General features: G+C 46.5%; 1 protein-coding gene across 2 annotated transcripts in view; it reads right to left on the bottom strand.

The window, feature by feature from the left end:
- Nucleotides 1-17,582, bottom strand: part of RIPOR2 (RHO family interacting cell polarization regulator 2) — a 68,817-nt gene extending 51,235 nt beyond the window's left edge. For both annotated transcript variants that reach the window (XM_069004293.1, XM_069004294.1), the window contains exon 1: nucleotides 17,507-17,582. In XM_069004293.1, coding sequence (XP_068860394.1) covers nucleotides 17,507-17,570 — 64 coding nt within the window. In that variant the 5' untranslated portion in view covers nucleotides 17,571-17,582. The remainder of the gene's footprint in view (nucleotides 1-17,506) is intronic.
- Between the last annotated feature and the right edge of the window lie 8,905 nt (nucleotides 17,583-26,487).

Genomic DNA, 26,487 nt, shown 5'->3' with positions numbered 1-26,487 from the left:
AAACTTTGAATGAGACACAGCAAAATTCTCGGCTAACACAGCAATAGAAAGACCAGTCACAGGATTAGAGTGACCTTTTGTAACCAGGGCATTCAAAGGTAAACTGAAGAGCAATGCTAGTGTGTAATGTATTTGCATCAGTCCTTGGGAACGAGCCAGAGGACTGAAAAGGGAACTTAAGAGGGTCTGAGCTCTCCTCCAGCCAGTAATACCATAAAAGCCCACTGGAAATAGAAAGACAAGACCTAAGGAAACGCCGAGAGTTTTTTATGGAAAAAAGGCTAAGCACTTCCACGCTCTGTAAGAAAACATTAAGCCAGTTTCATGTCCCTCAGCGAACACCCACGTCCAAGATTTTCCTCACAATCACAGCCTAAACCCATGCCCAGGACGCCCCAAAAGAGCACCTTTGCCCTTCTCCAAACCTTGCCGCCGCCGGCAGATGAGCGGGGTCGGGACCCGCTCCTGTGAGCGCGGTTCCTCAGCTCCGCAGCCCTGGAGCTGGGCTCGGCCACGTCCCCGCTCGGCAGCTCCCCTTCCTTCCCACGCGGGCTGCGGGCCCGCACCCTCCGGGAGCCCGGCCGGGTACCTGTTGCTGCCGGCGGTGCTGCCGCGGCTCACAGCCCGCTCCGGGACGCCGCTCGCCCGCCGCCGCCCAGCGCTCCTCGGGCACCGCGGTGCCCCATCCCGGGCGGCAGCGCCCGCAGCTGGGAAACTAGTAACAGCGAATAATAATAACAATAAAAAAAATAATAAAATTAAAGTTTTAAAATGAAATTAAAAATTTAAATTAAGGAGAAGCGAGAGCAGCTCGCCTCCTGCCGCCGCGCACCGCCGCTCTGGCAGAGAACGCAGCCGCTGCCGGCTTTTCCTTGCGGAGCTGCGGGAGGGAGCAGGAGGCGGAGGCGGGGGCGGTGCTGCTGCGCGGCCGCGGCCCGCCCCCACCCCACGGACGGTGCGGGGGTGCGGAGCCCCCCGGGGTCGGCCCCGCGGGGTGCGGCGGAGCCGGCGCTGCCGGTGCCTCCGTACCTTTCTGGGAGCGGCGGCGGTGCTGCGGCTGTTCCGTTTGTTCATTCGATGCGTCTGGCCCCTCAGGCCGTTTGTCCCAAAGACGGAACATCCGCACAATCCCTCTGACCCTTCCCGCGTGGAATGGGGCAGGGAACGGGCTGCCGCCGCTTGCCTTCCCCGTGGCCCGTGGGCCACTCGCTGCAGCCACTCCGTTGCCTTCAGCAGTGTGTGTGAAAGCTCTAAATTTGGATATGGGGCGGGCTGAAGACAGCAGTTAAAGGCGGATATAAATGAAAGAACATTGCAATGAATGGACCTTGCATTCCTTCCTTTAAGCATCTTTCCTGTCACCCCCCCCCCCCCAAAAAAAAAAAAAGGCAGAAACACCATATTTTCCCAGAGACTGTGAGGACTGTGAGGTATTTTCCTCAAATTTAGTCTTCCTTCCAAAATGTGTAGTGCTATTTACTATTAACATGTCTCTCTAGAGAGATATGGATTTTGCATATATTTATTGCTACCCTTAGGACTTCTTCGTTTCTCTTCTGTGACTTTTTTTTTAAATGCTGGACTTTACATCAACCAACAGAAGTACCAAACATGCACGTTGTATTTTCTATACGATTTCCTGTTCCTCTGCCAGCATTTAAAGATGTAGGGTCCTTCAACAAGCTCTCCCTTGTGCCTCTTAAACAGCTGCAAATGCTTCTTTTTTGGGGGGAGGGCAGAGAGGGAGTGAGGGGAAGAGCGAATCCCTGGCAAAATTATGAGGTAAGTAAATAGACACAATTTGGAAGGAGGCTTGTGAAGTCAATGCTGATACCTTCCCCATATTCCTGTATCTTTCCCCATTAGGGTCAGGATAGGTAGACTCACCATTTTGAATGCAAATGTTTTTCACTGAGTACACTGACCTGTCACAAAGAGGATGATACTGTATGAAGAAGTTAAGCAAATGACAAGGAAGACAGAGTTAGGTTTTTACAGAGCACTGTGCATGTAAAACAACCTCCAAAACTGTCCCTGAATAAAAAATCCAAGCTACCAATTCCAGATGACCTATCATCTTAAGTAATTTTCAGCAGGAATAATGAACATGAGCTATTTATATGTATGCTGAAAATAAACACTGTAGCCTTAGAAAGCAGAAATTAGAGAAAAATACTCCAGATTCAGTAAAAGCAGAAAAGGATGCTCTCCACACTGGTGTGCAGACTTCTGGGGCCTACGGGCCATTTCCAGGGTTTCTGAGTTCAGATGGGCTCTACAGCACGGCTGTGGCATTTCCAGAGGCACCCATTTCTTCCCTAGGAAAAGTGTAGGGGCTGTTGCCAGCACAGTGTCACTGCTGTAGCTGCAAGGCAAAATTTTAAGGGTGACCTTTCTACATCTCTGACTGAATCAACTATTCCCCCATTTCATGTGTGTCACATAGGATGTGAACTCGGAGGCAAAGGCAGAGAAGTCGCTTCCTGGAAAAAGCAGCTGTGCGCTTTGGGCTATGGAATGCCAGGGAAAGAGGAGAGGAAATATTTGTGGCAATGCTGAAAGCTATAAATGTCTCATCATGCATACTTAATACGTGTTTGAGTCCATTTCAGCCTTTTAGGGGGTGGCAGCTCTCACTTGGGAAGCCTGGTTAATTTGTTAAAGGTTTTCAGTGCCATAGACTAATTGCAGCATCTCACTTCAACCTGGAGCCTCCTACAGTTCTGGTCAATTGTTACAAATTCCCTCTGGCCTTTTTGATCTTATCTTGCAGAAGATTTTTTTGAACTTAAGGTTGCAGATGCAAATTACCTCATTCATATTGCAGCCTCCTCTTTCAAGGAAATCTCCTCTATCCTATGCAAATACATGTGATAGGAATGTATGAGCTGTTTCTCTTGGTTTCTCAATACAGTTTAGACTAGCAAATGCAGAAAACTACTCTCCTCCCCTCCATCACCTCAAGCCCTACACACAGTCCCACTTCTCTGCCCCCAGTGCTCGTTGAAACAGCTGGGAGACTGAGAAGGTTTATGGATGCTCTAGATAAAATCTTTGCCCCACTTAGTCCTTCTGGACATGTATTCATCCTGACACACATGCTTTTGAAAGGCTCGGGACAGTCATTCCACGTGTGTCTTGTTTTGCTAATTCAGTGGAAATTGCCAGAGAGGTCTGTCTCCCTCCATCATCAGGCAGGAACTGAAGCTGCCATTGTATTGTGGCTGTGATCATGCTACTATGCCTATAAATTATTCACGGTATTGCAGCGTAATCTTCTGTTACGTTAAAAATAGGTCATCGTGAGTGTCCCCAGTGAAATTTCTAAGTGACAACAGCTGATTTTAGCTTTGTCTCCAAAAACAGTGACTTTTTCAAAGCAGTAATTGACAATTATGGTGTACTTCCATCTCTCTGACAGCTCCAGTGCACCTTCACAAACACTAATTCTCAGCAATGGTATCCCCACATTATACTTGAGACAACTAAACCACAGCGAGTAAATTACCTGCTGAGCTTTGCCAAAGCACTTTGCTTTCTATTAGCCTTTGCTTCCAGGCCAAAGAGTAAATCAGGATTATCAGAGAAGAGATTATAGTCTGAGAATGCCTAAGTGCTCTGCTCCTCCCAGGCACTCAGAAAGCTGCTGGAAAGGGCTGAGCAGGATTTTCTGGCTGATATGCATCAGTTACACATCGCTCTGAGGGGGTGGATGTATGAAGAAGTACTTCACTCTTCCCATTGCCACACAGTCTCCGGCCCACTGAATCCCCTGAATCAAGAGAGCAGGAGGCTTTCAGGTCCATTGCAGGCCTACAGAAACCTGGAAAGGGGGAGCACGACCCAGTAGTCTGGATAGAGGTCTGGGGGAAAGCCTCTTTCTTTTCCCCATAAGATACTGTGTGGGAGGGCTCTGTGTGGACCCCCCTGAAAATGTGGGATATTGTTGAAATTTCCCTGCTTGCTGTGGAGATGTATGTGTGTTATGCAGATACAAAGACTTAGCTCAGGCCTGGGTGATTTCATTCACCTGGAAGCAAGGACTGGTGGTGGGTGGTAATACTCAGCAGACCACGCAGACAACAATTTGTATGGAGGTCTCTTGTTAGCATGTTCAGACCAGCAAGAGGCCAAAGGAGGTGGGGGGATGGTTGGGCAGACCACAACTTTGAGCTTTGGGTGTCTGAGGTAGATCAGGCCTGCCTTAGCCTTTAAGGAAGACAATTTATACATGTTTTTTCGATGTAACTTGTCTTTTTTGTGTTTCTGTGCAACTCCCATGCTCAGAAGAGATGCACAAGGCATCTTCATATTGGTGATGGACATCCCACAGGACGTCTCCAGCAGGTATCTCACCCAGGCAAGTCTTCTGTGGGAACAGAGGGTGCAAACCTGACTGCTCTTACCTGGGGATCTTGGTCCAAAAATATAGGTTAATGATCATATTTAAGAGCGGGGAACACAGCAGGTGCTGGAACCATCACTTGGGAAAGGTTTTAGGGGAGAGATAAAAGACAAGAGCCTGACCCCTGCCATGAGAAATCTGGGCAAGGACTTTAACTTTCTGACCATATACAAGTTTGCCATTACTCTTTCTAACTAAACATTTTAGAGTGTTGCCACAATTCTCCTACTGCACCCTGCCCATGCTGCTCTTTGGATTGACTCCATTCCTGTACTTACACCTTCTCTGGCCAGCTTGTTGGACATTCATTGTCATCCTGTAACATTTCTTGCTCTCTTTCTAGAAGAGTTTGATACCCGCTTGTTTTTCTCTGCTGACATCCTCTAACCACTGTGCAATCATTTCCCCCCTTCCCATCACTGTGTCGCTGCTCCACCCTCAAGTTCCTCATTTCTCATGATGGTGCTTTTGCAAGTCTTTCCACCTGCTGCTCTGGGGCACTTTGTGGGGAAAAGTTACTAGTGCTGATCTTCTGCAGTGATTCAGGAACAAATTCAATGTCCTGGGACTTGCCAGATGCTCAGCACAGCTGGATCTTTGGGAATGATTGAAGCATAATGCAGTGGTTGTGTCCTGTGGCATGGTGGCCAGGACACACTTGGTATGCCAAGGAACAGCTATGGATACAGAGGGAGAGGGCTGGGGACAGAACGGGGAGTCACCTTTAGCTTTTGTTGTACCGCAGAGATTACACTTTCCCTAGGTAATCCTTCTTTTATCTGTTCTTTCTCCCACTTTGCTGCATTTGTGTGGTCTGAGACAGTTGCCTTCATATCAAGAACACTTCCCACAATGGCCCGTGCCTCTGGCAGCATTTGGTGTTCAGGAGGTGTATGCACAAGCATACAGCCTACCTGTCATCATGTATATAACTTGAGAGAGCAGAACGAAGGAGCCACCAATTGCATTTTTTTCCCCCCAGAACCCACTTCAAAATCAGCACTGATGCCTCTTCTGGGCAGGTTTTGGGTGGCAATGTTCATGCAGGGTTGGAGGGAGCAGCACATTCCAGTTTCTCAGACTGCTTAGCAACCAGGGCTGGCTGAGCCGCTCTTAAGTGCTCGCCAAGTGTGTGGATGGCATGTCTAGTGCTGCAGCTCTAGCCTTATTTTTTCCTTGTCTCTCGTTTTTGAAAATCATTCCTTGTTTTCTAGTTAAGGCACCCGAAAAACTTTGGAAACTAATTTTTGCTTTCCTGGACAGCTGGCAGTTAGCTACACTATAAGACGATCAAAGCTACTATAAGAGGGATCAGAGACTTGGAGAGACAGGCACTAAGAGCCTGCTTTTTGGGACCATGACTGCAGGACAATGTTGTCCATGCTGCTGGTAATGGGCTGGCTTGAAGTCTTGCTGCTGGACAGCCATGAAATCAGCTTGCCCAGAGGAGTGCAGGGAGTGGAACACATGGCTTTCCATGGGTCTGCAGCATGTGAGATGCCTGCTTAGGGCTGCCTGTCCCAGTACAACTAACATGCTTAAGATCAAAAAGGCCCTGTTACACCATCTCCAGAAATGGATTCAGCTTTGTAGACAGAAAGTCAATATGTTCCTAGCTTCCCCATTGGGATCCTCTTGAATCATTAGGTAATATTTTGCCTCTTACTTGTTTCTTGGCTCTCAGGTGCCCAGACATGTCTCCCTGCCACAACCTTCACTGTCCATCATGACAGCAGGCTGAGATCCTGAGTCTGTTTGGGGTTCTCTTAGGGACTGAAGCCATCTCTTCCCATGTTATCAAGCAGCAATGCCTGCTGCTGAAACTTGCTGGTTACATGAGGACTACAGTTAAAATGTGGCCCTAGCCCATGTTCACCTCCATACTCTCCTTGCACCCTCACTTGCACTTAAGAGGCAAATTTTAGGCAAGCTCTAAAACACAGCGGAGGAGAAAATCTTTCTTTATACATGCCCAAGTACATTCTGGTCCTCCTCCACCCCATGCTGTGAAGCAGACAACTGGCCTGGAAAGACCAAAGATCATGAAAGATTGTATTCTATGGGGCAAGACACTATAGGACATGTTAGCAAACATCAAAGGTATCCTAAGTCCATGACTGAAAGAGCAAGTCAGGAGCACCCAGGACTTTGGCCTTCCTTGCTGTCACCTCCAGCAGCAGCACAGAGACAGGCCCTGCCTTCCTCCTGCTTTGTGAGCCCCAGAAATCATGGCAAGAAGGGGAGGAGCTGTGGGGGTGATGAGCATGGTCTGGGGTAAACGATGGTCAGGTAGAAGGTGGCAAAGCCTGGGGTGGAGGAAAAGGAGCAAACAACGCCAGACAAGTTTAAAAATCTTGTTCCATGTATGAATCCTGTAGTGCTGCACACCTGTCTTCCTGCATGTCCCTAACATGGCAGTTTCATAATAGAAGCCCACGAGGAGTCCTCAGGTGCAAAGGCTTGAAGCAATTTCCATCCTTAGTTATGTTAGCCTAACACCAGAGTTGCCTTGTATTCATTCCCAGATAAACTGCAGTATGGGTGACCTGGCGAGGTCCTCGGTGCAGAGACTGGGCTCCTCTTTCCTTCTTGTGGGCCACAATTCTGCACAGAGGCTTGCAGCTTTGGGAAATGATTTTCATTCCCTCCCTGCCTCCAAGATACCACCACTTCCCTCTTTTCCTCACCAGCGCATATTTCTGTGGCTTAAATATAGCAAATACAAAACAAGTGCAGCACACACAAAATGCCATTCGGGGGAGCGCAATGAACATGCTGCCTCTGTAATGTAATGAGCCCCAAGTGCATCTGCCAAATATTTGGACTGAGATTCCAAGGGAGAGGGGGTGGTCTGCAGCACAGAGAAGCTCCGAGCAAACCCTCAGACCAGTGGCCCCAGGCATATCTTGGGGGGGATACAGGTTCCTTGTTGCTCCAGCCTGCCTTCACCTGGAGGTGACTGACCATTCATAGCAGTTATTTCCTCTAGGAAAGGTGAAGAGCAGCTCTGTGTGAGTGCATTTAAAATTCACAAATAATACGTAAAGCAAATAAGAAGTGTTTCTTTAGGGGTGTGGTCTGGCTTTGTGGCTGAGGTCAAATGACACCAGTGAAACCATGCCAGTTTTTGAACATCTGACCCTGTGTACTATTTTCAGTGCAGTGATTTTTGAAGTGATTGATGACAACAACTTGGCACTACTCAGAGGCTGGTGTTGCTGATTAAGCTAACTCTTCCTTGGCTCACAACAGGCATCAGGAATAGAGTGGGCAGGAAGCTCCCCAGAGTGACAGAAGAGGCAGAGCACATCAGGACCTCCTGAGCTGCCTGTGTTTCAATGGGGAAATTAGAAAAAAAAAAAAAAAGCTACCGACATCCAGCTCCAGAGCTGAGCTCAGCAGTGGTAGAGTGCTCTGTTCCTCCTGTGGCTTTCTTTTTCTTTGAGAATATTTTTGTATGGATTCTTTTCAACATTCCCACCCCCCCAATGAAAAAAAAAGAGCCTCCCTTGTTAAGTGTGTGCTGGGACTGCTAGTGTGGCACTCCTTGCATGTGTTTGTAGGAGGATCTCAGAGACGCTATCTGGTTTCAAATCTATCTGCATCTATAAAGTATCTCTTTTCTCCAAGACCCTCAAGAAAAGGAAATATGTTAGTTCAGTGTGAAGGCAGTGAGCAGGACTCCAAAACTTATAGGAACTCTCAGTTGGCAAACTGCACTTCTACACCAATCAACTGCTGAAAAGAGCACGATGCCTTGTAGACAACATCCACGTTCACAACAGAGCTCTTCCACTGCTCTGAGCTACCATGAAGTGAGAAGGATGTAAACAAAGCTCCATTTATGCCATGGAGCCTGAATGCTGGCCAGCCTCGTTAGCCACTGGCATCTTAATCACAAATTTGAGAAAGCTATGGGACTCATGTGTGAGGTTTTATAAGCTCATCTCCCTGAGGTCCTGCAGGAGTCCTTGAAAATTTAATGTCTATGTTAATGACATATTTAATATATTCACAGAGCTTTTAGCCATCCTGCCAAGCCCTTCAGAGAGGCTGTCCCTCTCTCTTCTGCCACAGGTGGCTGTGACACCCCTCCAGGGAACCTCCTGGACACCTCTCAGCTGCTGCCATACCTGAACCATTGGTCCAGTCCTCTGGGAGTGAGGAGAGCTGGGGGCTCCTCACTCTGGTGTTACACAGCATGAAGAGAGGATCACTTGCACAAAAGCTCATCATTGCAGGTCACTTCCCCTAGGGCTGGGCACAGGGAGGGCAGGAAGGCAGGGTTGGCCTGGGGAGCAGCCTGGTGTGATGAAAGGGGAGCTGTTGCAAGCCCTTGTGTGCACTGCTATAGGCACCTCAGAGAGCTCTGTCTGAGTTTCTGGGGCAGTTTTGAGGTTTGCTTCCCAGGGTGGTCATTTCACCTGAGATTTTGGACTTAAGCATTTATTTCACTGGACTGTTTTGAGTGTCTTTTCTTCTCTGTGGAATGGGTTGTAGTTAATTGTAGGCAGGCTCATGCAATGCCATGACATGGGCAGTAAATCCAGGGCAAGGGTCTGGTTAGTGAGGCTACAGGAGCAGCCTGGGTGCTGAGCTCCCCCACCACAGTGCAACAGAACAGCACCAAGTGCAGGCAGTTTTCCCAGTGGGGCATAACTAAAAGCATCATTGGGCACTGGGGGAACCTAACCCAGGCCCATGTGGGCATTACCTGAGCTACTGGGTCTGGGTTAGAGGCAAAGCTCAAGTAAATATCACTTTAATGGTAAGCAGATGCTGCAGGGCTTCCTCCTTGAACCTGCTATCACAAAGATGAGTCTACCTGGCTCCTGCAGTGGATCTGCCTCCCATTGCCCTGTGGGTGGGAATTCTGGGCTGTGGACCCCTACAGGCACCAGCCATACTTGTGCCCACTGCTGCCAGGCTAGCACCAGGGGACTGCCATGGTCAGCGAAAGAGCCTGGGTCTTCCAGCAGTGAAGGATCCCTACTTCCATGCTCTGAATTGGCACCTGGAGGGGCTTCTTGTTTCAACTCTTGCTCTCCCTCCTTCTCACACACGCTCACTTTTGAGTAAGAGGAGCATAAGGTAACCAGTTTGAGGAGCTAGAACACTAAATCTCAGAGAGGGCCGGAGTGGAAGTCATTCAAACTGCCCCAACTTGGGTGCAGCCAGTTGTGTTTATCCACTGCCATCTGTTCAGGCAAGGGCAGGGCCACAATGGCCTTCTCCCCAAAATACCAGTTTATTTTCTCACTCTCTATGGCTTCTTTTCTTTCCACTTTAATTTCTGTCTTCCAATCTTTTTATCAACTATTAGAACTCAAGGTATCACTTCCAAGCTCTTCATCTCAGAACTTTCCAATTCCCAGACTACCTGCAGTTAAACCAGAGTAAGCCAATGCCAGCCCTCATAAGTTAGATTGAAGACTTTTATGCTCAGGATATCCATAGTGGTTTTGTTTCACCTGTTTTCCAGTTGCCAAAGACACAGGAATATCAGGGACTCTTTCACTGCATGAACCCCTGCTTCAAACCATTTCCCTGCTCCTGGATGCCAGATCAGCAACGCACTGCTTAAAATTCTGTGTGGCCTGACAACACCCCTCACCCCCACAAGCAATGCTGAGATGTAGGAGAAATCCTACTATTGGGCAGTCTTCCCACCATCAACTTTTTAGTGCCTCTGTGACATTGTCAAGTGCTTGACTACTCTTTCTCTCTCTTTCCCCCTCCCTCATGCATACACACAGACTGTTTTCACTCCTTGCCTTTCAACTCTGCACTTCCTGACCCGGTTGTTTTGTGCCTGTCACACCCATGGTACAGCAACCACAAGGCTTTGGTTTAGCATCCAGGCAGGCGGAAGCTCATTTCACAGGCGGCTGAGCTGTGCCTCGAATTATTAAAGGGGTGAAGTTGTTTACACCACCCACTCACGTTAGCCAAAGCACATTTATTTTTGAATTTAATGACGGGACTGAGCAACAAAAAGCTTGTGTTTCTTGGAGCTTTGTAAAAATGCTATGTAAAATCAGGAGGGGAAAAACATGTGAAAAGAAAGGCAATTTTGCTTCAGCCTTTGGTGTGACACTTGTTTTGCAAGCTTAGAAGGCACCCCAAGCACACCTGATCAGTGGTTTCTCTCTGCTTGTACATACCTTCCTCTTTTCTCTGAGGGCTGGTTAAACGCCACTTGTTTATTTGGCCTGGATTTTCCCCTCGTTGTTATTATTAGTGATCTAGAAATATTGTCAACAGATATGAACCAAAAAAGTTGCCTTCCAGAAATGGAGAAGGAAACACCAAAAAGATCAAAGATCTTTAATTAAAAAATAGGGAGACAACAAAGCAAAAAGTGTCTCTCATTTCAATCTTTTTTTTTTTTTTTTTTTTTTTTCGTTTTGGGCTTCACGGGCTCAAACTTTTCTGCTTCATATATGGAGTGCGATGCCCTGTTAAAAATATCCCTCCAGCTGCCCACGACAGCTGGAAGTGCCAGAGCACTGCGGGTGGGTCAGTGTGGGGGCGCCTGGGGTGGGGATGGGCGTCTCACACTGATTCCTCCGACCACAAAAAGCTCTCTCCCCCGTCTGCATAACTCTGTGTCCGCCCATGGACCACAACCAACACGAAGCAGCTGCGAGAAGCAGGTGAGCGGAGCATTTAGTGTAAACAGGAATAACAAAAATGCTCCATAAGACAGCACCCTTTTTTTCCTGGCCCTCCTTGTCCTGCATGTTAAATAGGTCTGATGTTAAATAGGTCTGATCATGCTCTTGCAGAAAGGTGCTTCAATCTGAGTTTATAGGCCAAATATCTCACTACAATCCATCTATCTGTATGAAGCAGATACCATTGCCTTGGTTACGGGACTTCTCATCCTCTGGGCTGCAGGGAGTACAGCACACACTTTCTCCATCTCCGGGAATGTGAGATAAGCCAAAAGGACAAGTAGGGCTGGTGGGACCTGTAAACGTTTTCACGACAGTGATCAGCAGTCTCCCAGCAGTCAGGAAGGAGAAGCTTCCAGGCTTGATACATTGCAAGGCTGCTCATCCTTACAACAGCCTCCTGAGGTATTGGGAACTTGTATGCTGGATAAAAAGTAGCCATGTCAAACTCTTTGGGGTGAAAACATGGGAAAAACGGCATTTCTGTATAGCTCTGAGGTAGGCATCTGCTGGAATACTGATATGCACACATACATTACACCACTTTGATGTACTCTGTGGGGAGGGGTCACACCTGAGGGGTCTCACCAAAGCAGGGCTAGATGCAGCACAGAAAGGAACCTGGTCCCATGGGTCACAGACAAGCTGTGACATGGATGTCTCCCCTTTGACATTCTGACAAGCCACTGCAGTTGTATGTCCAAGAAAAGCAAAGTATCTGGTATTGCTTTAGGAGAAAAGTTGCTTAACCTGAATTGTTGCTGAATAAAGAGTCTCAACTATAAGTTAATATCCAAGGCTTTATCCTCAGTTTTCTCTAACATCTCTGACCTCATTATGTGCAGGCAGTGCACATAACCACATACAGCAGCTACCTTTCATTTCAGCTAAGTCTCAAAGCTGGTCCCAAACCCCAGAACTAAAGCTCTTTTCTCTCTTATAAAAGACAAGCAGGCTCTACAAGGATGTAAAGGCATCTGGTGCAATTTTGAAGCACATCTTAAACATTTGATGCAGTTACTGTTCTGCTGGGAGCCTTGACGGGCAGCAGTGCTGGAATGTATCTGTATGCCTTAAGCAGCCTGTCAGTCCTGGGCAAGGAAAGGGCCCTGGGACTCTGACACTGTGCAGTGCACCATCTAAGATGGGGCTCTGGTCTAGTGAACTGGAGCACACACTTAATGAATGTAATGAAAAAAGCGTTGGTTCCCCCCCCCCCCCATTTTTTGAAAACACTGATGGGATTTTGTGTCAGCTTTGACCTGAGAGGGTGGTCATGGTTACCCCACATACAACCAGAGGGCATATACAGGAGATGGGAAGTGGAGGTATGAGGAGGGGTCAGTGTAGAGCAGCTGCATGAAAAGATCTGCAATAAATCACAGCCTAATTTCTGTTTTTCCTGTGCATTCTCAGTTTCGATATGGTGATAAGTGCTAACAAATATTTGGACCCAATTCTCAAAGGAATACTAAGTAAGTTTGCTAAAAACACTAAATTGGGAGGAGCTGTTGACTCTCTCAAGGACAGAGAGCGCCTGCAGAGAGACCCCAACAAATCAGAGGCCTGGGCAATCACCAACTGTAAGAAGTTTAAAAAAGGGTTCTGGACCTTGGATGGGGCAACCCTGGTTGTGTGCATAGGCTAGAGAACGAGAGGCTGGAGAGAAGCACTGTGGAAAGGGACCTGGGGGTCCTGGCTAATGGCAAGCTGAACATGAGTCAGCAGTGCCCTGGCAGCCAGGAGGGCCAAGCCTGTCCTGGCTGTCCATCAGGCACAGCATCACCAGCCAGGCAAGGGAGGGGATTGTCCCGCTCTGCTCTGCGCTGGGGCAGCCTCACCTTGGAATATTGTGTGCAGTTTTGGGTGCCACAATGTAAGAAGTATATGAAACTGTTGGAGAGCATCCAAAGGAGGGCAATGAAGATGGTGAAGGGCGTTGAGAGGAAGCTGCATGAGGAGAGGCTGAGGTCATTTGGTCAGTTCAGCCTGGAGAAGAGGAGACTGAGGACAGACCTCATTGCAGTTACAACTTCCTTGTGAGGGGAAGAAGAGGGGCAGGCACTGATCTCTGTGGTGACCAGTGACAGGACTCGAGGAAAGTGCATGAAGTTGATTCAGGAGAGGTTTAGGTTGGATATCAGGAAAAGGTTTTTCACCCAGAGGGTATTTGGGCACTGGAACAGGCTCCCCAGGGATGTGGTCACAGCACCAGCCTGACAGAGTTCAAGAAGCATTTGAACAATAGTCTTGGGCACCTGGCATGACTCTTGGGGATGGTTCTGTACAGGGCCAGGAGCTGGACTCGATGATTCTGATGGGTTCCTTCCAACTCGGCATATCCTATGATTCTGTGATATGCTTGCTGAGTGCTTGCCAATTCTGTTCATGGATGTGTCTGCTTGATCTAGGAGCTCCTGCTGTGCCAAGCCTCTGGTCCCAGTCAGAGGCTATGCTGGTACGGTGGCATCACGCCTCCGTGTGAGCCCTCAGCTCTCCTCCCAGGGAAACCAGGGTCTGCCAAGAGAGCTGACTTGTGCCCAAATCTCCCTCCCTCTCTGGTCTTGGGTCAGGGAAAATCCACACCTGTTTGGCTGCAGTGATGAAGGGAAGCCTTGTGCTAGTGGAAGGGATTTCTTTTTAATGAAATATAACTTCAGAATCTCAGGCACTTAGAGTTACTAAAAATTAAACAGCATTTTCCCCAAAGTGGGTGTTTTGACCTAACAAAATTGTAAGAGTAACTGAAGACACTTACTTTGAGTTAACATAGCGAGTAGGGCTTAAAAGAAATGAAACTTATCAGCGCCTGTACTTTCAAGAGGCTAAAAGAATTTATTTTTGAAACTTTTGCTTACTACAGCTGTGCCCTGTTCAACACCAGCCACGTTGCAGAGGAGAGGGAGTTGTGCTCCAATGAACCTAAGCACAGTCACTTGCAAAATCTCTGCAGAACCTCTGAAGGAGAAAGCACCATGTCAGTGCAAGGCACTGTCATTACAAAACAAGGGAAAGAGCTAACAAAGTTTCTTTGAGGATGAACATTTCAAAGCTTTGAAAACCTACTGCATTTTTGTGAAGATAGTTCTAGCATATTTTGTCACACCCAGCTCTGTGACTTGCGATCTCAATGTAAAATAAGGAAAAAACAGTGCCTGTTGGAGCGTAACTAAACGAAAATGGTGGAATTGTGAATTATGCTGAGGAAAATACAGTTTTCAACAAATGTTTTGGTTTGCATGTGGGAAAACATCAGTGTCATCTTACAGTCTATATCAATCAGAAAATATTTCCCCCTTGATCTTTCCCAAAAGAGAATTTAAAACTGTAATTTTGAGAAGAGCTATCCTAGGAACTCCTTGTTGATATTTCAGAAAGCTTGAAACACCAGAGGAATTCCAGAAAGCTCTAAGTTAATGTTGTGTCACTAACGATGCTATAGCCTGGCAGTGGTCTTGCCCTTGTCAAGGAATAGCTGATGTAGAAATCACACAAGCAAAATTAAAGGAGATGGAATACAATCAGTGGCACTCATTAGGATTTTAGAGAAAATGATTGTATTGATAGTGTACTCAGACTTTAGTAAGAATTAAAACTTGGTACCACATGAGATCTTGACATATGTAACCCAGCTGAGAAATCATCCTGGATGCCAGTTTCTAGAAAGGACATAAGCAGATTCGTTCTTCCCCATGGGATTGAACTATTTTTATGTCAGTGACCTGAAAGGGAACTTTAAACAGTGATTGACTGAAAATGCAGATGGCACAATGTCTGGGCAAGTGGAGGACAGGCTACTTGAGGAAGTGAGATGATTCATCTGGCTTTAGTATGGGCATAGCTGGGAGCAAAGGAGATAAGCAATACTGATGGGATAGCACTGACTTTGTCCTGAGAAATTTGACTCTGAAAGACTTGAGGATTAAAGAGAAAAATCTGAGAAGAGCAGACCCTCATGTGATGCTACAACCTGAAAGGACTTCAGCAGATCATTGAACTGATCCTGACATATGTATACTTAAAAAGTATGAGTAAACATATAATGTAACTTCTGGATTTGTCCCTGGTCTAATAGTTTTGGAGCACTGGGCTCCATGCTGGTGTCCACATTTCCAAGGGACTGGTCTCAAGAACCATGAAAATGATTAAAAGATTAAAAATTTATAAGGAAACAGTAATTGATAACAGTCTGCTTGGCAAAGGATAAGAGTGATCTGAATATAGTCTGTAGATAGTTATATGAGATTTTTAGATGCACAAGCAGTAGTGAGATCTTAATTCTCCTGGACAGGAGGGAAACTAACTCCAAAAAACTAGACAAATCAGTGCTAGAAGAAATAAAATGTAGCTGTCTTTAACTGTGATGGTAGCTAAGCCTTGGGATGAGTTAAAAAGGTGGACAGAGATTTGCCATCACCACTTTCCACATCAAGCTGGATGTGGAAAATAATAAAAAATAGCCCATGCCCTGAGAGCTGAGGTCTGCGCTGAGCTGGGAGTTCAGTGCCTGACAAATGCCTCCATCTGGCCTGAAAATCTGCGACTAAGCTTTGGCTGCAACTAAGTTTTGGCTGACGCCTAAGTCTGGGCAGCATGAGCGGGGCGGGGGCTGCCCTGTGACCGGACCGGGCCCTGCTCCTCCCTGCTCAGATCCCACCCAGCCCGAGGGAGTGCACTGCATTGTCCAGGGTCAACAGCGCTCCAGAAATAGCAGCCAAAAAGCTAATGTTTCCTTGCTAACCCGTTCAAGAGAGAGGAGAGGGGCTGAAGGGGAAGTCTAGCACTATGCCTGTGTTGTTGGGCTCTCCAGCTGGCAGGTTTGGGAGCCAGCAATCCCTCTGCCTGAGAGAGCAGCTGGGATACAATTGTTCCCAGTTACATGTAGGTGAGTTGAAGAGGATGTGACCACCTCATAGACTCGTAGGATACCTCATAAGGTCATCTATTCCAACCTCCTGCTCCAAGCAGGGTCATTGAGAGGTTTTTAAAATGTTCCTGCCTTTGGACAGCAGAGCCTCCTCTAGCTGTTTCTGGATCAGCCCTGCCAGAAACAACTTAGCTGAGAGGCTGGAACAGATTTTTTAAGTGGTGTATCATTCCCTTTAGATAACACAATATATACGTTGACTAACCTGCCCACATTTCTCTCCTTCCCTTCTACATTTCTGATTAAGAACATGGGCTAAAGGTTTCAGAAACAGCAAAGCAGCTTAAAAACCCACTGGCTCTTCAGAGCACTTGAAAATGTCCATATCAAGTTAGAGCATGTGGATGATTATCCTGGGAAGCAGCATCCACCTGTGTTGAATGCAGGATGCAGCAAATGCAACGGGGTACTTTCAATGCCAGTTGATTTGCCCAGTGGCATGAGGTGTTTCCTAGACTATCAGGATTTCTTCCACAATGCAAATGCACTGACCTCTCCTTTCTGCAAATTCATTGCCCTTCTGAGCCCCGAGTGGGATACAGGGTGAGAAATGGGGGCATAGAGACGTGAGAAATGTATTTGAGCACAGAGAGAACATCATTGAAACTGCTTTCTTTTCTGAGCTGATGCTTTTCACTGGGGCTCAGATAACTTGATTTGGCACTGTTCACTGCTAAGTTTTCCATACCAACCGCAGCTGAGCTTTGTTTAAATGAGGCTTGCTGAAGCTGTGCTGAAAGTGAGTTTAAAGGTTCACAGTCTTTGGAGTGGATCCAGGCAGTTCTTTGTGCCTTCAACTCCCTTAGAAACTGTGGAAGGCTGGGGGCCGGGAGAAGATTTGCATGAGCAAGTTCTCCCCTTGGCTTGAATGCAAAGGGGAGCAGCGAGCAGCGGCAGAAATTGAACACCATGGGCCAGATTCTTCCTCCTCCTCTGGGCTCTCTTATCTGCGTCTCTGCTATTTTGACTTGATAGCACTCAGTACACATGTAAATGGTGGTACAGGATGCAAGCAACAAGGAATCAAGCACCAGCAGAAGCAGTTTTAGGGATAAGAAATTGTGACACTGGCTTTGTATCCCAGGTTGTGGCAGCTGGAGAGGAGGACGCTAATTTTGCTCAAATAATTTAAGTAGCAAGTCACCTTTAGCCCCTGTAAACAGCCCCTACTACTTTAATGACAGCCGCACCTGTGGTGTTGAATGCCCAATGTGCCACTTTGCACAGAGCAGCCACTGTAGAAAATACACTCGGTGTCCCCCCAGCTTTCTTCTGCAGTAACTTCCTTGCTGAGGAAACAAGCTGCTGAACCAGTGTGAAAGTATTTTTATTGTATCTGTGGTCCCTTTGTTCTCCATTCTCTAAGGAGAAAAAGATTCTGGTCACCCTGTGACCTTGAAGCCCACAGACAACTTCAGATTTACACAAGAAATACCACCCAGGCTAGAAACCGGTCTCTAGTCTGAGAAGGATTAGTTCAATAAAAGATGACTTTACCTTCCTCAAAGGAATCATCTTCTTCTCCGGGTGCAGTCAAATCTTCTTGGGAGTGCTGCATCATGGCAAGGACGCAGCTCAGGGAGCAGCCAGAGCCGAGTGCTTGAACCTGTTCCTACACTACAGCTCGACTGTTTCCTTTCACCAGTTTCCTAAACATTTTGTGGTAACAGCTTCCGCATCTGCACTTACGAAAACAATCTCATTCATACAAATGACGCCTCTTGTTTTTACAGTCAGCCTTTGAGATGAGCTTTGAGGTGATGTGTCCTTACTGCTGAGAGAGAAGTTGGTTTTGAGAGCAGAGAAGGCAGGACAGGCTCAAAATGCACCCTGCCCTGTGCTGAATGCCATAGCTGCGCAGCAGCAGCCCTGTCAGCCCGGGGTGTAAGAGTTTTGCATATGAATGGCAATGTTTTCTGGCGGCAGAGGTAGAGCTGGGGAACAACTCACCCTGTTCGGACTGCAGAGCAACTCCTCCCTTTCACCCCAGGGACATTGTGTCAAGAGGAAACCCCCAGGCTCCCTCAGTGTTGTGTATTCATGGAACTAATTTTTCTTTTGGCACGGCGGCAGTGACATCACTTTCTCACCCACACTGGGGTGGCCCATAGCAATGGACATGTGGACAAGCTGGAAAGCCAGAGGTGATGGCAGGTGTCCCATGGGCAGATGCCTTGGCAGGGACACGATTCTCACAGTTACACTTATCCGAGTCCCAGTCTGTGGTGCACTACCAAACCTAAGGACCTTCCTGGTCAGGTGTACAACAGAACAACACCGAAGTAAAACTTGCTGTCTGCCAACAATTGGCATATTATTTGAGTCACTACTAATTCCGCATCAGACTGGTCCATTCTGTCACTGTGTTTCCTGAACTTTATAAAGCAAGTTGACTCCTTTGTGTCAGGTCCCTCAGTTTATGAGAGGACCTTACCTATAAACTAACTTACTCTAAACTTGTATGAAAATAGGTTTGGCCTTTAGCTAGTGTCTGAGCCTTGCATACCCCTGCTGTCCTAATTGGTGCACTCAGGGATATTTCATATGCATGTCTGTCCACTGTGGGGCCTAGTGCTGGCAGTCCCCCACAGCTGTGCTAGCAGAAGTTAGAATGTAATAATGGTAAACCTGTACGGAGCAGTGATTACTCAGTCTAATAATTGCATGTGTCACCACACCCTTGGAAGCGAGACTCCAGCACAGCAGCCGTGTTCGCTGCAGCTTCCGGCAGATGAGTCACAAGCAGATATAATGAGCTCTTCTCTGGTTATTATGTTGGGATTTTTTTAAAGCTCTCGCAGTGTGTGTCTGCAAGGCACTGCACAACTTGAACTAAAGATGGGACAAGTCCATTTGAAGCACGTGATCTCACTCCAGCCCAGGCCATGTTCATTAGCAAATCCTATGGCAGCACTTTGGTCATCACAGGAAGCTGAAAGACCCTTTCCAGCTCATGCACAGTCTTCCTCTGGGTGCAGGGTCCCTGGAACGCGGTGCTGCATCCTACCTGCTCATGCCTCCCCCTTGATGTCCTATCAGGTGCCTTGATTGCACAATCTGGGAGTTGCTGCCTTTCCAGGATTGGGAAGCTGTATTTTCCTAGGTGGATGTGGTTGAAGCCAAGAGCATCCCAGCACTGGTTTTAAGTGTGGTTTGCCTGCTGAGTTGTTCCTCTGCCATGGCAGCAAGACTCCTTAAGGAACCCCATTCCCAAAAGGCCCCCCCTCGTACTTGGCTTTACTTTAAAATTGCACTTGTTAAAATCCCCACAGGATGACAGCTTGGCCCAACAGGCAAGAGAGATAACTTGTTTCTGGCCCTGCTGGACAGCCTTAGGGAAGTCACTCCTCCTTTCTAGACATCCTCCCTCGCCCTTTTTCTTGCTCTGCTTATTTGAAATGATTTTTTCAGGCAAGGGCCGTCTCTGTTCAAATGGTAGCTGCTCCCTATTGTGCTCAATAGCATCCCTCTGCCTCAGTATGGCCCTCCAGCCATGGTGCTGAGTAGATGGAGAAAGTCATAAAAAGAGAGAAACAGCATTATTGGGTGATGAGGGAAAGCAGAGAAGGAGAGGGGATCAGCAGGAGAGAGAGGTATGAAAAGGAGAAGAATAAGAGACATGAAAGCTGCAGAGGAAAAGCATCAATCTGGAGGGAAGGGGTGCTGGCATAGGAGGCTGGGACCTCTCCAGGCACTGCCTCCCAGGGTCAGGGCTGGGAACCGCTGAGCTTGCAGAGGCCAGCATGCGAAATGATTGCTGGGGGTGAGGGAAAGGAGAAGTGCTGAAGGAAAGACAGCCACAGGGTGTATCTTGCCTTAAAGCTTCCTGGCAAGACCCACTCCCGGCAATGGGCAGCTGCTGCCCATGGTTTCCTTGAAACAGCAGGAAGTGGTTGGCAGAAATCTTGAGCCCCTGTAAAGTCAGTGGCTAAACTGCCCCAGGGTGCTGTGTAGCATGTCAGTCTCTCAGGACTGGGGTGGGCCAGAAGAGGCTTCTGCTCTGTTGAGAAAGGTTTTTGGGCTTGATTAGAATAAGCTGCAAGATGAATGATGCTACAAATACAGATGTGAATACTCAAACCAGACAGACAGCCTAGAAAGAAGAATCACAGAGAAAATACACTGCAAAAGCAGTGCTAACTTTCCTGTGCTGTCCTGCAATTGGAGCTCATTTGTAACTTGGGCATGGGAAGTTTTAGCCATTTACCGCTTCCTTCAGACACGTGAAGGAGCAAGCCACACTGTCCTGGTTATTGTGGCAGCTCCCTTTTATGCTGCATTTCCCTGGGACTTAAAGCTCTTTCCTTACCCACTGTTTTCAGTCAGCCTCTCCGGATGCCTGTTACCTTGACAGCCCTTTTTTCTTTTATTTTCAGGAATTAAAAGGCATCAAAAGCTGTCCTCTCTCCCGAAAACAACTGTCACCAGAATTAACACAGCAGTCGGGCTGGTGATGAATGGTAATGACTCAGCCTCCATTGCAGATGCACAAAGAGGAGCTGCTTTGATTCGTTCCCGTTTGCCACATCGTCCCTTGACGGCAGCCTCACCTACATTGCTTGCAGTATGTGATGTTCCTCCAGAGACCTGTCCCCCAGGGCTCTTGCCCTCGAGGGCAGGATAAATTAACACGGACAAAAACAGTCCACCTCGCATGGATGCCCAGGTTCCCCCGCTCCCTGCTCCATCTTTGCCTTTGGGGCAGCAGGATTTTGCCCTGGCAGTTTGTGTGGCTGTGTCTTTGCTGCTTACTGATCTCAGCCATCAGCCTAACAAAGTGTCTTCCTCCCTGCTTTGTTTTGTAGCATAGCTGGGGTCTTTCTCCTCTGTACCCACAAGAAGCATATTTTTCTCATTCTTGTTGAGCTGTTCTGAAACACAGTAACTTCTTAGCACCTGTTGGCTTAAAAAGCCCCACTCCACACCAAAAAAAAAAAACAAACAAACCAAAAAAAACCCAAGAACAACCCAATCAATTTTGCATCCACTGCAAAACTCTCGTGCATACTTTTCATGTAACCACATCTGATGCTGCTCTCAGAAGAAGCCACCACCCATATTCTAAGAACCTGTCAACAAAAATTAGGGGAGCCTGGGGAAATGTCAAAAACAAGGGAGGATCAAGCCAAAGGAGACAACTTTTACAGCAGCTTCTTTACACTACTCCAACCTGACTCTTCTTCCCCTGCAAGTTAGTTTATTAGAATTCCAGGAATTCTGGATCCAGGAAAAAGTCAAGTGTTCTGATGCTTTATCTTCAGATACAGGACTAAAAGCCATTCCTAATGAAAAAAGAAGTGTAAAAAAATTTGCCATTTAGAAGTTTTGGGGTTGTTTTAATTCAACCCTACCTTAAATTACCAATATGTCAACAAGCAGCAGGAGAGATGAGTTGGCCATTTTCTGTGTCTGAAACAGCTCTGCCCTATTCACATCTCCTCCTGTTCCAGCACTAGAAAGATTCTCAAGATACAGAAAGTTGTGTGTCACAGGGGTAGTTAGTGCCCTGATCTTTTCTGAGGCTATTTTGGGAGTGAAGATTGCATATGCTGGGATAATCTACATGGAAAACAAGGTGTGGGGGGGGAAAGTGATAAAGGAAGGGCAGATGACCCCGAGGTGGAGATAGTATGAAAGAGAAACTAGAAAAAGGTGGCTGACACTGGTCAGTTTGGGAAAGTGAGTGTTCACCTGCATTTGGAGCACTTGTAAAAGTTTTGCTCTGGATGTTGCTGCAGTGTCAGTTCTCCAGCAAAACATGCTCCTCAGAAAGCTGATAAAAGACTGACAATAACTTGTGTAGTTGTTAACTCATTTGCAAGTTACAGTGACTCCAGAGACTTAGATTATGTTTAGACAGTCTGTGTCAGTGTCTGACTGACCTTAGTATAATTTTTTCTTTCCAACTCTGGAAACTTTTCACACTTTTTTTTGCCAAAAATCTAAGCAGTTTTTTTTTTTTTTTTTTTTTTTTTAAAGTAGGGATATTCAGTTCCAGAGAAAACCTGGGAGAATTCTTCCCTTTTACTGTCCAGAAGGAGAGTCAGCAGCCAGGCCAGTAGAAGACATGACTCACTGCACACAACTTTACAGACATTAGGAGCCCTGTGCACAAATCTTCACAAGGCTATGAAATATACACCATGCACTTCTGAGAGCTGAAAACAGGGCAGGCTCCGGGAACCATTCACCCAGCAGAGAGGACAGTGGCTCCTGAGGACCTCTGTACTACCTTATCTTTTTGCTCAATTCCCCAGCAGACACACACTGCAGTGAGCAGGAACCACGGCACACGTGCTGTTGGTGCCCTGCTGGTGTTCATTCATGTTCCCCACCCCGACGTGAGCAGGGAACTCATCGCATGCCCCAGGGGTGAGTGGCATTTGTGTCCATTCGGGTGTGACACTGCAATCTACAACACCTAGCACATCCCACCAGCACATCAAAGGTGACTTTGGCTTCTTCGAAGATAGCCTTTTTTCATTCCAGTATCACTTGGCCTACTATCTTCTCATAGCAAAATATTATTTCAATTCAAAGGGAGGAAGCAAACCATGCTGGATGAAACCCCTACAGAATTAATATAGTCTTGAAAATTGTACTCCGTTAAGTAGTTCCCACGTGGCTCATTATCAAAAGATAAGAAAACGGTCAAGCATGGTTTTGCAGGGTTCAGCCTTGGATCGGGCATTATTCAATATATACTTTAATATCCTAGATGATCTTTAATATCCCAGAATAGATATGATCACACTCATTACAATTGCAGATGCCAGGCTTCCCAGCATATGTACACTGGAGGACAGAATCAAAATTCAAGCTAATAGTGACAAACTGGAGAAGCGTTCGGGGAAACAATTAAATGCAAGAGAATGATCTGTGAAGTACTGTGCTCCAGCAGGAATAATCCTTATAAATGCAGGCTGAGGGATGGCTACTTTGTGTTTTCAGAAAAAAGGCTGCAGGCAGCAAAAGGGGATTCAGCAACAGCACCCAAAACCAGCAGACAGCTTGTCATCAGGTATGATCAAAGGCAGAGACATAAAGTAATTCAGGCAGTGTTTGAGGTTAATAAGGCCTCTGCCAAGGCAGGACAAGGCTTTCAGACATCTCAGTTCAAGGAGGATAGAGACTGTTTAGGGATGTTCCTGAAGGGAACGACCAGACCTCTCTGAGGGCTAGGAAATGGGAAATTAAGGAAAAGATTGGAGAAACTGTAGCTTATTCATTTTGAGGGAGAGAGAACGAATATAGGAGATGAGAGCAGTACTCAAGCCCTCTTCTTCACCTTTGTTGTGAACAAGGTGTCATGAAGTGAGACTGCAGAATGGAGGAAACGAATCAGGAGGCAGATTAGGTAGCAAACTAGCAGAAAATAGGAAGAAGCAAGTTAGGAAAAACTACTTTCCAACAGCCAAGGCAGTGAAGCAGCAAAAGACAGTGCTTGGGTGAGTCGGTGCTGAGTGAATCAGAGTGCTGCTTTAACCTACAAAGCATATATAAGGCTTTTGAAGAACAGAGCAGAGAAGTAGCTATTGGGAGTAACATGAGAATAGTTGATTCTGCCTTAGGGGAGGGCAGTGGGAATAGGGGATCTCTTGAGGTTAGACTCAGTGCTGTTTTGCTAGAGCAGCTATTGAGTAATACTGGATTTCTACTTGTTAGATTTATTTCTCAGTGACACTTAGCCGAGTGCTAAATTTTCCTGCTGCTTGAGGGGTCCGGCACATTCCAGTGGCTCTTGACTGGGATGGGAATATTTTTGCTATTTCAAGCAATTTAAGTATCCCTACTATCTTTCTACTTCTGTAAGAAATCTTCATGTCTGCTTGCTTTCGCCTTCATTCTTTCTTCCTAGTCCTTTTGTCACCTATTCCTCTGTAATCCAGTGAGGTCATAGTCATCAACAAAGAATAGAGGATGAATTTTTCATCCTTTGATGATTAAATCCCATGGGTTTCTCTTGAAGCACCTCAGATTGTTTCCATAAATTGTTAAAGAGAAGCAGTCTGCAAACCAACAACTATGCTCAGTCCTGCTAAGCATCAAAACCTTGTGTCTTACTAAAGGTTAGATACCAACTGTTTAATACTTTTATCAATGTGAACAAATTCTAAAATTGACTCAAGAGGTCTAAACAATATTCTAATGTTTATACCAAAACCACAAGACCATCTCAATTTTCTCTACCATAATTCTTGTTAATAATACTTTTTTTTCTCCAATACTAACTACCTTGGCTGTTGGAGGAAATATAGGCAAGAAAGTCATCTCATTGTTCAGCTGCATGTCTTCCATCCCAGGCAAAGGATATTGCAAGGTGATTCATGACATTATTTTAGTAGTATTTCCAAAAAGATACGAGTTCCCTTTCTTTCCCTTTAGGTATTGGGATTGAAGTGAAAGCCCCAGGTAACCTATTTTAAACTGCCAGGTCACACTGACAAACAAATGATGTCTGTGGATGGATGCCCTTCCTTCACATTTATAATTCTGCTTGTGGAATATTCAATTTTGGGGCCTTTACTGATCTTCATTGTGTACACTGTGTTTCCAGTTTCTCCAGCTGCTGGAAGGAGTTCAGGAGCTGGCTTCTCCCCTAGACTTTGCTTCTTCCAGCTCCAACCAGCAGTGTTCTTTGTGCTGCTGTGAGATGGTTCTTGGCACAACTGATCCCAGGTATTTTGCAAGACAGTGTGGGTTGTTTTCCTTTGCCAGAGGGTTGGGTTTTTTTTACATTCTCCCATATTCCTGCAAACTGTGGGTAAGATGAGCAGCTTCAGCTGTGCGATGGCTCAGACCCTGCCTGGGGCTGATCCCAAAGGAACAAGCGTGTATTTCTCTCAGGCAGTCTGACATAGCTGCTTCCATCTCCAGGACACTGCCAAGTCTCAGCATTTCCCCCTTGCCTACAACACATTCTTCTCATCAGTCCCTAAACTGCTATAAATTACTGTTTAACATCTCTTGCAGAGCACCACTTAGCAGGGACTAGTGGACATAAGGAATTGCTGCTGCACATAATGCTGCAGGCAGGAGTATGAAATTCAGGCAGTGTGAAGAGTGGGTGCATAGACTGCAGGGGTATCAAAGCCCAGGAATTCCTTTGTTTGGGATCCCCCTGGCCCGCTAGCTTGAGCTGTTATTATGTTGCAGCACCACAATTAAATTACTTAAAGAAGCCAGATGTCTGGCACTTTGCTATGGGAAACTTAGGATTGAGGGGATAAGGGAAACTTGTCTGTGTGAGCGTGGTGTGTGTATGGAGTCAAATGGGTGACCCATTGGTTCAGTGGAACTTCCTCCTGTGAAGGGGCTTCGGTGTCAGCAGTGAAAGTCTCAGACGGTGGGGGGGGGTGACCATCCGAATGGTCAGATTCATTAACATGGTAAGTTTCATTAACACAAATTTTATATCTCCAAGAGCTGGATCAGCCCTGAACCTTGAACTTTCTCTATTTTGTAGGAAGGCACCACTTCCTTGTAGCTCACACAGGTAACAGCAAAGACATAATGGTGTAACGTCAGCTTCATCAGTGAGGTCGTTTGGTTTCAAGCCCAGTCCATTTTCTGTGAAACTTTTGCTGATACTGGCCCTAATTTAGGTGCTATCTCCCAGGCCATGTGTCCCTGACTTTTGGTACCAAGGTCCCAGGGAATCTGAGCATTTAATCCTAAATAGTGGCAATCTGAGCACTCAGGCTTTTGATCCTTCCCCAGTTCCAACCCATACACTGCAGGTGGCCATGGCACAGTCAGTAGTGGGGTTGTATTAAAACTGGAGCATCTTGGCTTTTGAAAAACAAAGAGTGGTTGCCAAAGGATGGAAAAGTTCCCATACTGCAAATTGTGCATGTGCCAACAGAGGAGAACACTTTTTTGTTAAGGAAAAAAAGGTTAAATTGAGAGGGGCCTATTCCATTCTGTACTTCAGGTTGCTTTTTGAGAAATTGTTCTGAAAAATGTCCCTGTTTTGTGTTTGCAGCCTCTTGGTACACTGGCAACACTCTGGGATCAAATTCTCCGAATAATTGCAACAGCAGGATTTACTTCTCTTTTTTTCTGAAGCCCTAGAATAAAAGCATAGCTGAGAACGGAACCTGTGGTAAAGGAAATCTCACCGCAAGGCATCCCCACCCTGTTTGCCTTCCTCCTTGAGCAAGTGGTACAGGGCATGTGCAGGGGCTGGATGTGCACAGGGCTGGTAATAGCTCTCCTGGAGGGATTGCTTCATTTTTGCTCCTACAAAGTAGGGCAGAAAAGAGGAATAGAGGAATATTTTTTTTTTTTTTTTTTTTTTTTTTAGCACAGTGTCTCCCTTTTTGCAATTTGTTGAAGTGATTAGCACCTCAGAAATATTGTGATGACCACAACAGACCTACTTGACTTTTTTGGGTTTGGTTGCTTTTAACTGAAGAGTAACTGTTCTCCCTTCCCTGCAAAGCACAGGGGGGTCAATTAAAGGAATGTGGATTTGG

Source organism: Aphelocoma coerulescens, chromosome 2 (genome assembly GCF_041296385.1).
Source record: "Aphelocoma coerulescens isolate FSJ_1873_10779 chromosome 2, UR_Acoe_1.0, whole genome shotgun sequence".
In the NCBI taxonomy this organism is placed as follows: domain Eukaryota; kingdom Metazoa; phylum Chordata; class Aves; order Passeriformes; family Corvidae; genus Aphelocoma; species Aphelocoma coerulescens.
This window is presented reverse-complemented; position numbering and strand designations above follow the sequence as displayed.